The sequence below is a fragment of the Hemiscyllium ocellatum genome, chromosome 20 (genome assembly GCF_020745735.1).
Source record: "Hemiscyllium ocellatum isolate sHemOce1 chromosome 20, sHemOce1.pat.X.cur, whole genome shotgun sequence".
NCBI classification, from domain to species: domain Eukaryota; kingdom Metazoa; phylum Chordata; class Chondrichthyes; order Orectolobiformes; family Hemiscylliidae; genus Hemiscyllium; species Hemiscyllium ocellatum.
This window is the reverse complement of record NC_083420.1, coordinates 57087210-57102959: the sequence shown is the minus strand read 5'-3', so window position 1 is coordinate 57102959 and position 15750 is coordinate 57087210. Positions and strand designations below refer to the sequence as shown.

Here is a 15750-nt window from a genome sequence, read left to right as displayed (position 1 = left end):
AGCCTCACCAATTCTGTCCTTACTTTCCCTTGAATTGCTTTGTACAAGAGGTCAAGACCATCCTCCATTGTCTTTATGCATTGCAGTGGATCCTCTAACATGTCAGCTATGACTAGCATTTACACTGTGCATTTAATAAAACAATATGCCTCAATTAAATAGCTCCCAATAAATCTTTATCCCCGATGCAAACCCCAATCTCTTTCCGCAGTAATAGATTTGCAACTTATTTACCAGATTTTATCTTGGAATAAGTTTCCACCACCTGCTTGCACTGTCACCTGACTTGGTCACGCCTTAGCTTGTCTACTGCAGAAGCCCTCAGCATTGCTTCTGTGACCTCTAAGCTTGATTATTCCTATGTTTTCTCCAAAGCTTGAAGTCCAAACATATGCAGCCATTCTACTTCACGCTGTTCACCCATCATCCTCTTGCTCCCTGTTCTAGTCTGGCTCCAGGGTGGGGAATGCCAGAACTTTTAAAATTCTACTTCTTGTTCCTAAGGATGTTCACTCAGTCTATCCCTGGCCTCATCCTCCAGTTCATAATTAGTGGCCTTGCTTTCACTTATCCAGATCCTAAGTTCTGGAATTCTCTCCTTCAACCTTGCCTTTTGTCCTTTAAGATATTCCCTTAAAACTAATCATTTTGGTTATCTGCACTAATATTTGGCTTGGTGTAAATTTTCTTGTGCAAATAACTCTGTGAAGGAAGTTGACATGTTTTATTATGTTAAATGCTCATTTTTTCAATTGTCTGTAGCCCTATGTGTGGTGTCTTCTCCTTCAAGCACGTGTTCTTGCTTCAACTCTGTTCAGTCTCTATTGCCCATCCCAAGCTGCAGTTCCATTTGCACAAAGGTGTTCATAATCCATTCCCCTCTTAGTTTCTATGTTCAGTAACTTCTTATCCTCTGTAATTTCAATCTCTGTCTCCACTCGGGCTGCTCTGAGTTTATTCTGCCTCTTCACCTCTCCTTCCAGATAAAGTTGCTCCTCATGAACATGACTGACCCTTTGACCTTGCCCAGTCTATGTTGCCTATCTATTCTCACTGTCTGAATCACAGGCCAGGTCATCTCCTCACTTGCTGTATTTCCACCTCTTCCCTTTCCAAAGAGTTATAGTCATTCCATCTTTGAATAATGCTGTTCACTAAGTCCGTAGTAATGGCCTTTTTAAACTCCCAAGCACGAATGATCAGAGGCCAGATGTTGTGAAAAGTTTACTTTTATAGCAGTCGGTCTGGACATCATAACGTGCCCTCTTGCTGCCTTGACTGTCAGATAAACTTATGGCTCATTAACTAACACCCAACAGGCACATGTTAATGCATTGAAAACAACATGCTGAAGATCACAGTGGGTCAGACAGCATCCATGGAGAGAGAACAAGCTAACATTTCAAGGCTAGATGACTCTCCTGAGATATTCTCTCTCTTTCTCTCACATACACACACACATACACATACACACATACACATACACACACACATACATTCTTGCTCAATCTTTCACTCTCACACACACACACACTTTCTCAATCTCACACTCTCACTCACATGCACATACTCTTTCTCAATCCCTCTCTTTCACACACACATGCACACACACTTTCTCAAGCATACATACACGCAGACTGTCTTTCTCAATCACACACACTTGCCCTCGCTCTCATATACACACACTCTCAATCAGACATAATCTCTCGCAATCACACGCACACACAAAATGTCTCTCTCTCTCTCACACACAAACTCTCACACACACACTCGCTCTCAATCCCTCTCTCAAACACGCACACTCTTTCAATCACACTCATACACAATCTCTCTCTCAACACACACATGCTCAATCACGCGCACACACACACTGTCTCTCTCTCTCTCTCTGTCTCTGTCTCTCTCACACACACACATACACACACTCGGTCTCTCAATCTCTCTCAATCACCACATACAAACAACCTCTCCCTCAATCACACACACTCCCTTTCTCAATTTCACACACAATTTCTCTCTCAACCACACATACGCAACCACTCTCAATTACATCCACACACACACAATCTCTCTCTTTCTCAATCTCATACACTCTCAATCACACACACACACGCACAGTCGCTATCTCTCTCAATCTCTCACACACACACTCGCTCTCTCAATCACTCACCCACACTCTCGCTCAACTTCACACACACTCTCAATTTCATGCACACTCTCTCTTTCAATTGCTGTCAATCTCACACGCATGCTCTCTCAATCTCATACACATTTTCTCAATCTCACATGCGTGCTCTCTCACTCTCACGGATGTGCTTTCACATGCGTGCTCTCTCTCACATGCACACTGTTTCTTGCATGCTGTCTCTCTCAATCACTCAGACTCTAGTGTGTGCTCTCTCAATTTCATGCTCTCTCTCTCTCTTTCTCTTTCAATTGCTCACATGCGCACTGTCTCTCAATTGCTCACATACAAAATGTCTCACTACTGCTAGTGTCACATTTCTGTTGTCCCACATGGAGCAGTGAGCATGATTATCCCCAAAATGGACACTAATTGACCATTAGGTGGATGTGAGGCAGGAATGTTACCCACAGCCCTTCTGACCTGGAACTTGCTTCTATGGAGGGAGGAAGATATCAGGGAATTCTCACAAAGCTCCCTACCTCATAATAGACCAAATGGCCATAAGATATAGGGGCAGAATGTGGCCATTCAGTCCATCGAGTCTGCTCCAACATTCAATTATGGCTGATACATTTCTCAACCCCATTGTCCTGCCTTCTCCCTGTAACTCTTGTTCTCCTTACTATTCTAGAATCAGTCTTTGCCTTAAATACACTGAGTGGCTTGGCCTCCAGAGCCGAATGTGACAAAGCGTTCCACTGGACTGAAGAAATTCCTCCTTATCTTGGATCTATTCCCTCTGAGGCTGTGTCATTGGATCCTAGTCTCTCCTACTGGTTAAACATCTTCTCCACATCCACTCCATGTCAGTATTCTGTAAATTTCAATGAGTTCCCCCTTCATCCTCCTTAACCCCATCAAGTACAGACCCAGAGTCCTCAGCCGCTCCTTATATGACCAGTCCTTCATCCTTAGGATCATTCCTGTAAACCTGCTTTGGACTCCTCCAAGGCCAGCATAATCCTTCCTTAGATACAGAGCCCAAAGCTGCTCACAATATTCCAAATGCAATCTGAGCTTATACAGTCTGACCAGGACATCTCTGCTCTTGTATTCTAGCCCTCTTGAAATGAATACTAGCATTGCATTTGCCTTCCTAACTGCCAAGTGCACGTTAACCTTAAGAGAATCTTGAACTAGGACACCCTTTGAGCTTCAGATTTCTGAAGACTTTCCCCATTTAGAAAATAGACTATGCCTCTATTCCTCCTATCAAAATGCATAATTGCCCATTTTCAACATTGTCCTCCATCTGCCACTTCTTTGCTCACTCTCCTAACCTGGTCAAGTCCTCCTGCAGCCTCCCCCCTTCCTCAACACTACCTGCCCCTCCACCTATCTTTGTGTTGTATGTAAACGTAGGCACAATGCTCTCAGTTCCTTTATCCAGATTGTTAATGTATCATGTGAGTAGTTGTGGCCCCAACACTGACCCCTGTGGAACTCCTGAAAATGATCCCTTTATCCCTTCTGCCTGCCTTCTGTCAAGTCAGCCAATCCTTTATCCATGACAGTACCTTGCCCCTAATACCTTTTATTTAGCAGCCTCCTGTGTGTCCCCATATCAAAGGCCTTCTGGAAATCCAAATAGATCACATCCACTGGCTCTCCTTTGACTAACTTACTTGCTACTTCCTCAAGGAATTCTGGCAGATTTGTCGGGCATGATAAAGCTGTGCTGACTCAGCCCTATTTTACCATGCACATCCAAGTACAAAGAAACCTTGCTTGTCCAGCAATCGATTATCTGAATTTCGGATTATCCAGCAAGGTCGTGGTGCTTGGTTAAATTGTGTTATTCGGCATTCGATTAGCCAAATATTCGATTATCTGAACAAAATACTCCCCGACCGTCTTTCTCAGTTAATTGAGGTTCCTCTGTACTCTGCATTCTCAACCATAATAGTGGACTCTAAATCTAACCAATCAAGGTCAGGCTAACCAGCCTATAACTTCCTGCCTTCTGTCTCCCTCCCTTCTTAAACGGGAGTGTTATAATAGGCATTTTCCAGTCCTTCGGGACCCTCCCTGACTCCAGTGATTCCTGAAAGATCACCACCAATGCCTGTACACCCTCCTCAGCCATCTCCATCAGAATGCTGAGGCATGATCCATCTGATCTGGGTGATTTATCCACCTTCAGACCTTTCAGCTTCTCCTCAGTGATGTCCACGACACTCACCTCTGCTCACTGACTTTATTGAAGTTCTGGTATGTTGCTGGTACCTTCTGCTGTGAAGACTGATGCAAAGCACCCATTCAGTTCCTCTGCCATTTCTTTGTTCCCCATTTTTACTTTTCCAGCCTCATTTTCCAGTGTCCACTCTTGCCTCTCTCTTATTTACTTACACATCTAAAATAAAAATCTTCTTCTATATTGCTCGCTAGCTTACCCTCATTGTTCATCTTCCCAACACTTATTGTTTTTTTCTCTTTACCCTCTGCTGGTTTTTAAAGGCTTCCCAATTCTCTGGCTTCCCACTAATCTTCACCACGCTATCTCCTTTCTCTGTTGTTGTTTTGCTGTCCCTGACTTGCCTTGTCAGTCACGGCTCCCTTTAATATGTTTCTTCTTCCTTGAGGGTGAATTTCTGTTGCGCCTCCTGAATTACCCTGAGGAATCCCTGCCATTACTGCTCCACCCTCTTCAGTGCGGCCAGCTCACCCCTTACGTCTTTAGATTTACATTTTATTGTCACGTGTGCTCAAGTACAGGAGTACAGTGAGAAGTGCCTCCTGTCGCCACACGCGGTGCCATCTTGGGTACAAAGCTACCGAGGTGCAAAAATACTCAATACAAAGTAGTAAAAGAAACAAAGTTAAAGACCTTCATAGAATGAATAGAATAATAAAGAAATATGGTAATAGAGGTGTCCCCCTCACATGTGCTGGTGATACGTCCTAAGACCTACCGCAGGTGCCTGAAGCCGCAGATACAAGCGAACCCTATCATTTAAGTGGAGCATTTACTTCCCTGGCAGCCCCGAGAATTATTTCTGGAATGTTCCATGTAATATTTTCGGGCCGTGGTAAACTGTGGATAACTGAAACCGAATCTGCAGATACTGGGTTCTGCTGTAGTTAACATTAAAGTCCCTCTCAATGTAAACTGGAAAAGTAAAAGGAATAAAGTTAGAAATTCAACAGATTTTGATGAGTGCTTGACCCGCTCTCCGGGAGACTTTAGCTGCATGTTGTTGTCACTGTCACAGGTACCAGGGGTACTGACCTCACTGCTTTGTAGTTACCTTTACTCAATTTCTTATATACTCTTAACTCAATAAGTTCACGGCCTCCCATCTCCGTCCTCGCCTGCTGTAGGCCCGGAATATTCCGTCCACTATTTCAAGTCGTGTAGCCAAATCCTAATCTTCCCTGAATATAAATGCTTCTCATTCCCCTCAATCTTATGTCATTTTTTTTTGAGCTCTGACCTCCAGGTCCCAGTCATTCATATTAAACAAGATTAGAAATGATTTTTCATGTTGATCCCCGGGGGGACTGAACTGGAGAAGGAGTTCTCTCAAGTTTGAAAAGTATTTGTTCTTCTGCGTTTCTGATTTCTTGTTAATACATGTCTCTCATCCGATTTCTATATTTAAAAAAAATAGTTCATTATCAAGTTGGACCGTGCTGTGGCAAGTGATTGACATGTGTAGAATAGAACAAAATAGCCTTTAATGCCACATCCACTTGAATTAATGCAGTGAAAAGTTTGTAATGTTGCCTCTTGGTGCCATCTTAGGTACAGAGTACCTAGTGTGTTGTCATTTATAACAATGAGTATTTTACAGTACACACAACTGGCTACAATGTGCCAAGGAAGGACCTGAGGTGATGAAAGGCATTAAATCCGTGCAAGTCTTTATTTCTAATTTCACTCCTTGCCCTTCTTGTGCTGTTTAAAGTACCTACTTGAGTCTGTATTTTACCTGGTTTTCTCCTGTATTCTGTGTTTGACGTTTGCTGTAAATCCTTTTCTTTTTAATTTTAAGCTCGGCATCCTCTACCAAGAGGATGCTGGGGAGAGCTAGTACATGGGCCACCTCCATTCCTGTGTCAGGTGGGCGTCACAGTGGCTCAGTGGTTAGCACTGCTGCCTAACAGCGCCAGGGACCTGGGCTCGATTCCAGCCTCGGGCGAATGTCTGTGTGGAGTTTGCACGCTCTTCCCATGTCTGCGCGGGTGCTCCGGTTTCCTCCCACAGTCCAAAGATGTGCAGGTTAGGTGGATTGGCCATGCTAAATTACCCCATAATGTCCAGGGATGTGTAAGTTGGGTGGATTAGTGGGGAGGGGATGGGTCTGGGTGGGGAGGCTCTTCGGAGGGTTGGGTGGACTTGATGGGCTAAATGGCCTGCTTCCACACTGCAGGGATTTAATGATTCTAAAATGGAAGATTCTGCCTTTCCCAAGACTTGGGGTTAGGAAGGATTCATAGAATTGATTGCAGCACCACTCGCTCAAAGACACTCTGGGCATGGATGTTGGCATCAGCAAATTTGAGAGTCCTCTTGGACCATGTTTTGTGACCAGATGGCACTTGTGAACTCATGACCCTGTCCAAATAAATTGAGTGTGATGCAAAGCTCCTTCAGAAAGCTGTGAAAGTGTGAAGCAGTGTCCCTGCTGGTGCCCCAGAAGGCTGCTGAATGCTCCAGGCTCCCTGCCAGTTCAATTGTTTGCACTTGTTTTACATGATGTTTGCACCAACAGATATTTCACTCCTTCCGCAGAACATTGGAGGGTGCAGTATTTTTCTTAAACAGGGGCTTCGTCCTGTCAATGACCTTGAGAAAGGTCAAGGCTAGACAACCTTAATCAGCAGCATTTTCCGATGCTGCTTCCGAATGGAAATGCACCATGCCTGTTTTTCTCACGAGACCGCAATGCTCTAATTTTGTGCGCAGATTTAGAAATTAATCTTAATCGAAAATGTTTTGTATCCATAGGCAAACCAAAGCAAAGCACAAAGTTCGGAGGAAATGTCCCGTAAAATGGTGAGTAATGAATAGGAACCGTTCAATTATTGATATTCAAGGGGGAATAGCAAAGTGAGGTTAAATTGCAGAACTGACAATGTGTTGCTGGAAAAGCGCAGCAGGTCAGGCAGCGTCCAAGGAACAGGAAATTCGACGTTTCGGGCATAACTACAGAGTGGTTTGTAATGTAAGTAGTAATGAGGTCTCGATCTAGAATGTATTCCTTGCTTTGAAGGTTTCTACCTTTGCTCAGTTGAAAGATGTGCTAAGATTAAAAAAAAACACCATTGCGTATAATTCCCTAGTGCACGAGTGATTTCACAGGATTTTGGCCTTTTTTTTATGTTCAGTGTAGTGTGAAACCACCAGGGTGGTTCGCAGTTGATTAGTAGACGGGCTTAGGAACAGGACTAGACCATTTCATCGTCCCAACCACCTTTTGCTGTCCATGAGATCGTGGTTACTTTGTGACTTGACTAGGTGTGTTTGTATTGTAGAAAGGTAAGGGGATAGGCAAGTATACAGAGGCCACAATTAGAGGAAAAAGTGAGGTCTGCAGAAGCTGGAGATCAGAGCTGAAAATGTGTTGCTGGTTAAAACGCAGCAGGTCAGGCAGCATCCAAGGAACAGGAAATTCGACGAATCAGGATTCCTGATGAAGAGCTTTTGCCCGAAACGTCGAAATTCCTGTTCCTTGGATGCTGCCTGACCTGCTGCGCTTTAACCAGCAACACATTTTCAGCCACAATTAGAGGCCACAGTTACTCCTAATTTAGATGTTCCAAATACACCCGTCTTTGTCCCATGTCGCTGAATACATTAGGTTGAAATTCATCTATTTGTGAGAGAGTTTGAAAATATTCCCACCCGTTCTATGTTGTTGAAGTGTTTTCTAATTTGCCTTCTGAAAGGTCTGATTCTAACTGTTAGATTGTGCTTCTTTAGATCATTTCATAAAGTTTTTGACAGTTCTGACCTGAGAATTACAGATATTATGAGATCACATTAAAAACCTCAGTTAACCACTAAAATGTTCGCTATTGTTTTGCAAGGCAATCCATCCAGTTCTCTCATGTAATAGAACACACAGTGTTCTGAGGAGGGTTATTCCTGTATGTCATTGATTGTATTGTTCAGTGATTGATATTATCACCATAAAGTACTGACATTCTAGAGTTATATTCTTTCATTAACATAGTTAAAGCTAAATCTGCTGTGTTGGATGTACCCCTCACCTTGTTCCTTGGCTCAATTCTGATCAAGTCAATGGAGTTCACACGATCTTCCAGATTTGAAGTTGAGAGTGTGGTGCTGGAAAAGCACAGCAGGTCAGGCAGCATTTGAGGAGCAGGGGAATCAACGTTTCGAGCAAGAGCCTGATGAAGGGTTCTTGCCTGAAATGTGGACTCTCCTGCTCCTCTGATGCTGCCTGACCTGCTGTGCTTTTCCAGCACCACTCTCTTGACTCTGATCTCCAGCATCTGCAGGCCTCACTTTCTCCCAGATTTGAAGTTTGTCGGCTACTAATTAGATGTCCTTATCGAGACTCAGATGCTGACAGGAATAATTGTTTGCCAGAGCTTTTTCTGTTTAATAGCTTTTTTATTCTGTCTTGACAACAATGACTGACTTTTTATTATGAAAAAAAATAGTGTCACAAAAGCTTCTCAGTTTAGCAATTTTAGGGACGATTTGTTGCCGGTCCCCGTTCTCAAGTTTCCCACCCTGTACGCTTCAAAGTTCCATGATGTGGAGGTGCTGGTGTTGGACTGGGGTGGTCAAAGTCAGAAGTCACAAGACGCCAGGTTTTAGGGAGAAACTGAGATGCTGGAGAGTTCGAGTCGAAAAGTGTGGCGCTGGAAAAGCACAGCAGGTCAGGCAGCATCGAAGAGCAGAAGAGTTGATGTTTCGGGCATAAGCTCTTCATCAGGAGTGTTGCAATTTACATTTACCAATATCTATAGATGTACTTAAAGGCAGAGATTTCACAAATTGTATTCCCTTGAATTCAGAATGCCAGAAAGTCATTTCACCCGAGGAAGGAACAGCACCTTTGTGGGCGGCACGGTGGCACAGTGGTTAGCACTGCTGCCTCACAGCGCCAGTGACTTGGGTTCAATTCCGCCTCAGGCGACTGACTGTCTGGAGTTTGCACGTTCTCCCCGTGTCTGCGTGGGTTTCTTCCGGGTGCCCCGGTTTCCTCCCACAGTCCAAAGATGTGCGGGTCAGGTGAATTGGCCATGCTAAATTGCCCGTAGTGTTAGGTAAGGGGTAATTGTAGGGGAATGGGTGGGTTGTGCTTCAGCGGGTCGGTGTGGACTTGTTGGGCCGAAGGGCCTGTTTCCACACTGTAAGTAATCTAATCACCCCAAAAGCTTGTGATTTTCAGGTAAACCTGTTGGACTGTAACCTGGTGTTGTGTGACTTATGACATTCTGAATACAAGGGAATACAATTTATGAAATCTCTGCTATTAGGTCTAGGTATAGGTTTTGGTGAGTGTATGTTGTACACTTCAGACCAATGTGTCCATCCTGAGGTCTGATGCTCAGGGCTGCTCATAACACCCCAGCATGTTCACCAAACAATGCCCTGGACAGCTGAAACATGACTCCTCCTCCACTTGGTCATTCTGAATATAAAGGCAAGCATTCCATTGAACTTTTGAGTATTTTCCGTCCATGTTCATAACTGATTTATTTTCACAAAACATAGAAACATAGGAAATGGGTGCAGGAGTAGGCCATTCAGCCCTTCAAGCCTGCCCCACCTTTCAATATGATCATGGTTGATCATGCAACCTCAGTATCTCACTTCTGCTTTCTCCTCATACCCTTTGACCTTTTTAGCCACAAGGGCCATGATCAGCTCCCTCGTGAATATATCTAACAAACTGGCCCCAACAGCTTCCTGTGGGAGAGAATTCCGTAGGTTCACAGCTCTGAGTGAAAACATTCTGCCTCATCTCAGTCCTTAATGGCTTCCCCTTTATGAGGAGGTTAGGTTGGATTGCCTATTGTGTCCAGGGTGTATAGGCCAGTGGGTTAGCCATGGGAAATGCAGGGTTACAGGGATGGGGTCAGTCTTTGTAGGATGCTCTTCGGAGGGTCAGTGTGGATCGGATGGGCCGCATGGCCTACTTCCATGGGATTCTACGAATGTCTATGAGGTGAAAGATGGCAAATTTGCAAGCAATGCAAAGTTAAGAATTAGGAGCAGGAGTAGGTCATCTGGCCCTGCTCCCCTATTTAATATGATCATGACTCTTCTTTAAGTGGGGTCAACTCCACCTACCTGCCCTCTCATCATAAACCCTGAATTGCTTTATTGTTCAAAAAATTATCTACCTGAGCTTTAACAATATTTACTGAGGAAGCCTCAACCACTTCACTGGGCAGGGAGTTTCATAGATTCACAACCGTCTGGGTGAAGAAGTTCCTTCTCAATTCAGTCCTAACTCTGCTCCCTGTGATTTTGAGGCTGTGCCCTTTTGTCCTAGTTTCACCTGCCAGCAGAAATATCTTCTCTACTTATATCCTATCTATTCCCTTCATTATTTTATAGGTTTCTATAAGATCCCCCCTCATTCTTCTGAATTGCAATGAATATAATCCCAGTCTACTCAGCCTCTCCTCATAATCCAACCCCCTCAACTCTGGAAACAACCTCATGAACCTCCTCCCCACCCCCTCCGGTGCCAGTACATTGTTTCTCAAGTAAGGAGACCAAAACTGTACACAGTACTCCAGGTGTGGCCTTACCAGCCTCCTGTCCAGCTGCAACATAACCTCCCTGCTTTTAAACTCAATCCCTTTAGCAATGAAGGACAAAATTCCATTTGCCTTCCGAATTACCTGTTTCAAAAGTAGACCAACCTTCTGTGATTCCTGCTCAAGAACACCCAGGTCCCTCTGCACAGCAGCATGCTGCAATTTTTTTACCATTCAAGTAATAGTCCTTTTTACTGTTATTCCTACCAAAATGGATGAGTTCACATTTATCAACATCGTACTCCATCCACCACACCTTTGCCAACTCACTTAAATTATAAATGTATCTTTGCAAAGTTTCACAACCCTCTGCACACTTTGATAGACTGTTCGTCTAGTGTCATCCGGAAATTTTGACATACTACACGTGGTCACCAACTCCAAGTCATCTGTGTAAATTGTGAATAGTTGCTGTCCCAACACTGATCCCTGAGGCACACCACTGGTCACTGACTACCAACCAGAATATCACTCATTTACCCCCAATATTTGCTTCCTGTTAGTTAACCAACCCTCCATCCATGCTGATACATTGCCTGGAATGTCATGCTTGCAGCAGCCTTTTGTGCGGCACCTTGTCGAATGCCTTTTGGAAATCTAGATACAGCACATCTACTGGGTCCCCGTTGTCTGCCTTGCTCATAATGTCTTTGTAGAATTCCAGGAGATTAGTTAAACATGACCTGTCCTTCATGAACCCATGCTGCATCTGCCCAAAGGGACAATTGTTAACTAGATGCCATACTACTTCTTCCTTTTCCCCACTACAGAAGTTAAGCTAACCAATCTATAACTCCCCACCTTCTGACTACCTCCTTTCTTTGTTAAACAGTGGTGTGACAGTTGTTGTTTTCCAATCTGCTGGAAATGCCCCAGAGTCCAGTGAACTTTGGAAAGTTACCACAAGTGCCTTTGCTATTTCCCCCACCATCCCTTTTCGTACCCTGGGATGCATTCCATCAGAGCCAGGAGACTAGGAGGAAAGTATGTTGTGAAGAAGGTACAAGGAGTTTGCAACAATTAAGATAGATCAAGTGAGGGGGCAAAAATCTGGCAGACGGGGTATAATGTGGAAATTGTTCGCTTTGGCAGAAAGGATAAAAGCAGGTTGTTGTTTAAGAGGAGAATGACTTACTACAGGATTCCAAGTTACTGCAGAATTTGGATGTTAATACTTCAGGAGTCGTGAAATATTAACATGCAGGTGGTGTATAAAATCAAGCAGGTTAGTGGGATATTACCCTTTATTGCAAAGGGGGTCAAACGTTATGTGGAATTTGCAACACACACACACAGTGACCATGATCGTGTTGAATGGTGGGCAAACTCACTGGGCTGAATGGTCCCCTGCTTCTGTTTTGTATAAAAAAAAGTTATTATTTTCCCTCCAAAATTCTCCATTCTTCTCCCTTCTAATCTGCTGATGCTTAGGAAAGGGTTGCAGGCTGCATCCACCAGAATAAACACTTCACACATCTAGCTTTTCAACTCTACGTGGTTTTCAGTGAGATTCCCCAATGTACAGGAACCCTGCTAGGTTTATTGCTCCCACCTCCTTCACTGAAGGCATTAAAGCACTTTAAAATTGGGTCAAGACATCGGACAGCAGCGTGCTATTCCACTATGTAGGGCTTCACATCAAGCCACAACCTTACTATCAATTCAGAAAAATCAGTGTTCAAACTTTTTGTCATTTACATAAATGATTTGGAGGCGAGCATAAGAGGTACAGTTAGTAAGTTTGCAGATGACACCAAAATTGGAGGTGTAGTGGACAGCGAAGAGGGTTACCTCAGATTACAACAGAATCTTGAGCAGATGGGACAATGGGCTGAGAAGTTCAGAGGGGGAAGATATAAAAGAGATCTACAGGGCAACTTTTTCACACAGAGGGTGGTACGTGTACAGAATGTGCTGCCGGAGGAAGTGGTGGAGGCTGGTACATTTGCAACATTTAAGAGGCATTTGGATGGGTATATGAATAGGAAGGGTTTGGAGGGATATGGCTGGATGCTGGAAGGTGGGACTAGATTGGGTTGGGATATCTGGTCGGCATGGACCGAAGGGTCTGTTTCCATGCTGTGCATTTCTGTGACTCTATGACCTAGTGTTCATTAATTTTCTCTCCAGCCTTATTTCCTTGCACTCTGTTGTTTGATTTAGGAGGTAATCAAGGGACCTCCAAGCTACATGGTGTCAGTGACCATGAATTTGAAATTGATTGGCATTTTTAATGATTTCTTAGTAACAAAATCCTTTTGATTTCTTCTGATTAGAATAACATCATGGACCAGTTGAGTAATATTCCAGATGGAAAAAATCTTGTTCAGTGGACTGTCCTGCAGACGATGTTGAACAAAGAGGTGAGTAAAAGATTTGGGTCACAGTTGAGGCTAAGTATTGCACTTTCAGACGCGCCGTGGGAGCTTTAGAGAGCCTGTTAGGATGACTGATTATGATTGTAATTGTTGGACCCCAAACATGGTTTCAAATCCTGTGGCGCTAGACAATAAAGGAGGGAAATTCGGCTATCAAGCCGGAATTGAGAGGTGAAATGGACAAAAGACTGGTTCAAGATATTTAATTTTTTAGCAGGGTTGTATACTTGCTAACAAGCCAGCTGCCAACTAATGGACATACAGAGAGAGAGAGATGTAGACCACTTATATTAGACCCTTACATGTCATGATGTCCTCTGGCCAAATTAAAAATCGAATGCCTTTCTGAGACGTGTGGAAAAATGTAACACTCACTAATTTAGAATCAGAGCTGCTTGCAATCAGTAATCAAATTTCACTTTCTTGTATTCTTTATTCTTAGCTTGAGTTTGATACAAAACTTAATTCGCTCAATCTTCAGAATGAAATGGTTTCTCCAGATGAAGGAGAGAGTGAGAAATCAGTAAGTGAAGTTACTGCGTCCGTAATAATTTATTTTAAGTTAATAATTCTGTGTTTGGTCTGTTGCTTTGCCATTAGAATGCAACAAAATGAATTTTAAAAATTAATTTCTGGTGTTTGCACACTTGAAGGATTGTATTCTCTGTGAAGTTGAAATAACAATCGCTCTGTGATGGTTAATGGTTATTTAAACAAATAAGCCAGGCCATGTAAACTGACTGTAAAGCTGGAAGAGCAGGCAATATATGATTCAGACTGATAGTTTGTGAAGGAAAGCTGCAAGGTAGGACTTACACACACATTCTGCACTGAAAAACTGACCTAAAGGGAGTGATAAGTCAACAAAGTGGACTGACCCATTTGCTGATACAAAACTTTAAATGATAGAATCCCTACAGTGTGGATGCAGGCCATTTGGCCCATTGAATCCACATCGGCCCTCTGAAGAACATCCCACCCAGAATTCACCCATATATTTCCTTAGCCTGCACATTATGGGCGATTTAGCATGGCCAATTCACATTACCTACACATTTTTGGACTGTGGGAGGAAACCAGAGCACCGGAGGAAACCCACGCAGACACACGGAGACCATGCTAACTTCACACAGACAGTCGCCCGAGGATGGAATTAAACCCATGTCCCTGGCGCTATGAGGCAGCAGTGCTAACCACTGAGCCACTATATGAGTATAGCTTTTTTTACAGTGGGTTTCAACAAATTATCTGGCACTCTCTCTGTATACATTCTACTGTGCCACTTATCAGGATGAACATGTTTATAAGCCACTTGGCCTTGCCTTCTGTTACTGCCTCCCTCTGATAATGTTAGACTGAACTCCTATCAGCGTCTCAGGCTGACTATCTCGCTGGTCAGAGATGATCTTCTGACCTTTTATTTATTTTTTGGGAATTGTCTATTGCCAGGACGACAATGAACATTCCCTTAAATAGGAATAAGTACAGTAAGTGGAGTTTGTGGCTTGCCTTTTAAATCAGCAAAGCCTATCAAAAGGAAACCAGCTCAGCACAAACTGTAAACAGCACTAGGATATATATCCTGTGGTCACATTGTTATTAATAGCCTGTAAATGCTGTACCATTAAAATGAAGAGAAGCTTTTGGCAATGCCAAACATTGGGTCGAAACAATAATTCCTTACAGCTCACAAAAAGGAACACTCCTAAATATGAATATGCCATTGTGGGATGGCTGATGAAAAAGTAAGCTGAACAAATGAAAGCTGCTTGCAAGTGGCTCAGTGGTTAGCACTGCTGCCTCACAGCACCAGGGACCCAGGTTTGATTCCAGCTACAGGTGACTATCTGTGTGGAGTTTGCACATTCTCCCCGTGTCTGCATGGGTATGCTCGGGTTTCCTCCCACAGTCCACAGATGTGTAGGTTAGATGGATCGGCCATTCTAAATTGCCCCTGGTGTCCAGGGATGTGTGGGTTAGCCATGGAAAATGCAGAGTTACAGGGATAGATCAGGGGGCTGGTCTTTGGAGGGTCAATGCAGAACATTGGGCAGGTGATGGCTTAGTGGTATTATAGCTGGACTGCTAATCCAGAGACCAATCCTGTCCATGGTCGAACTTGAATTCAATAAAAGTTAGGGAATTAAGAGTAATGATGATCATGAATCCATTGTTGATTGTTGGGTAAACCCATCCTGTTCACTAATGTCCTTTAGAAAGTATACTGCCGTCCTTACCTGGCCTGGACTACATGTGACTCCAGACCTCCAGTGACGTGGTTGACTCTCAACTGCCCTGTGGCCAATTACAGATGGGCAATAAATGCTGGCCTAGCCAGTGATGCCCTCATCCCACCAATGAATTTTAAAAAAAGAAATATGGTGGGCTGCATGGCCCCTTTGCATACTGTAGGGATTGTGAGACACTATATAT

General features: G+C 43.6%; 1 protein-coding gene across 1 annotated transcript in view; it reads left to right on the top strand.

Moving 5' to 3' along the window:
- The window catches only part of LOC132825294 (uncharacterized protein C16orf96-like), a 112227-nt gene that overhangs the window by 11324 nt on the left and 85153 nt on the right, over window positions 1-15750 (top strand). Inside the window, exons 3-5 of the mRNA XM_060840397.1 lie at window positions 7140-7187; window positions 13216-13302; window positions 13760-13840. Coding sequence (XP_060696380.1) covers window positions 7140-7187; window positions 13216-13302; window positions 13760-13840 — 216 coding nt within the window. The remainder of the gene's footprint in view (window positions 1-7139; window positions 7188-13215; window positions 13303-13759; window positions 13841-15750) is intronic.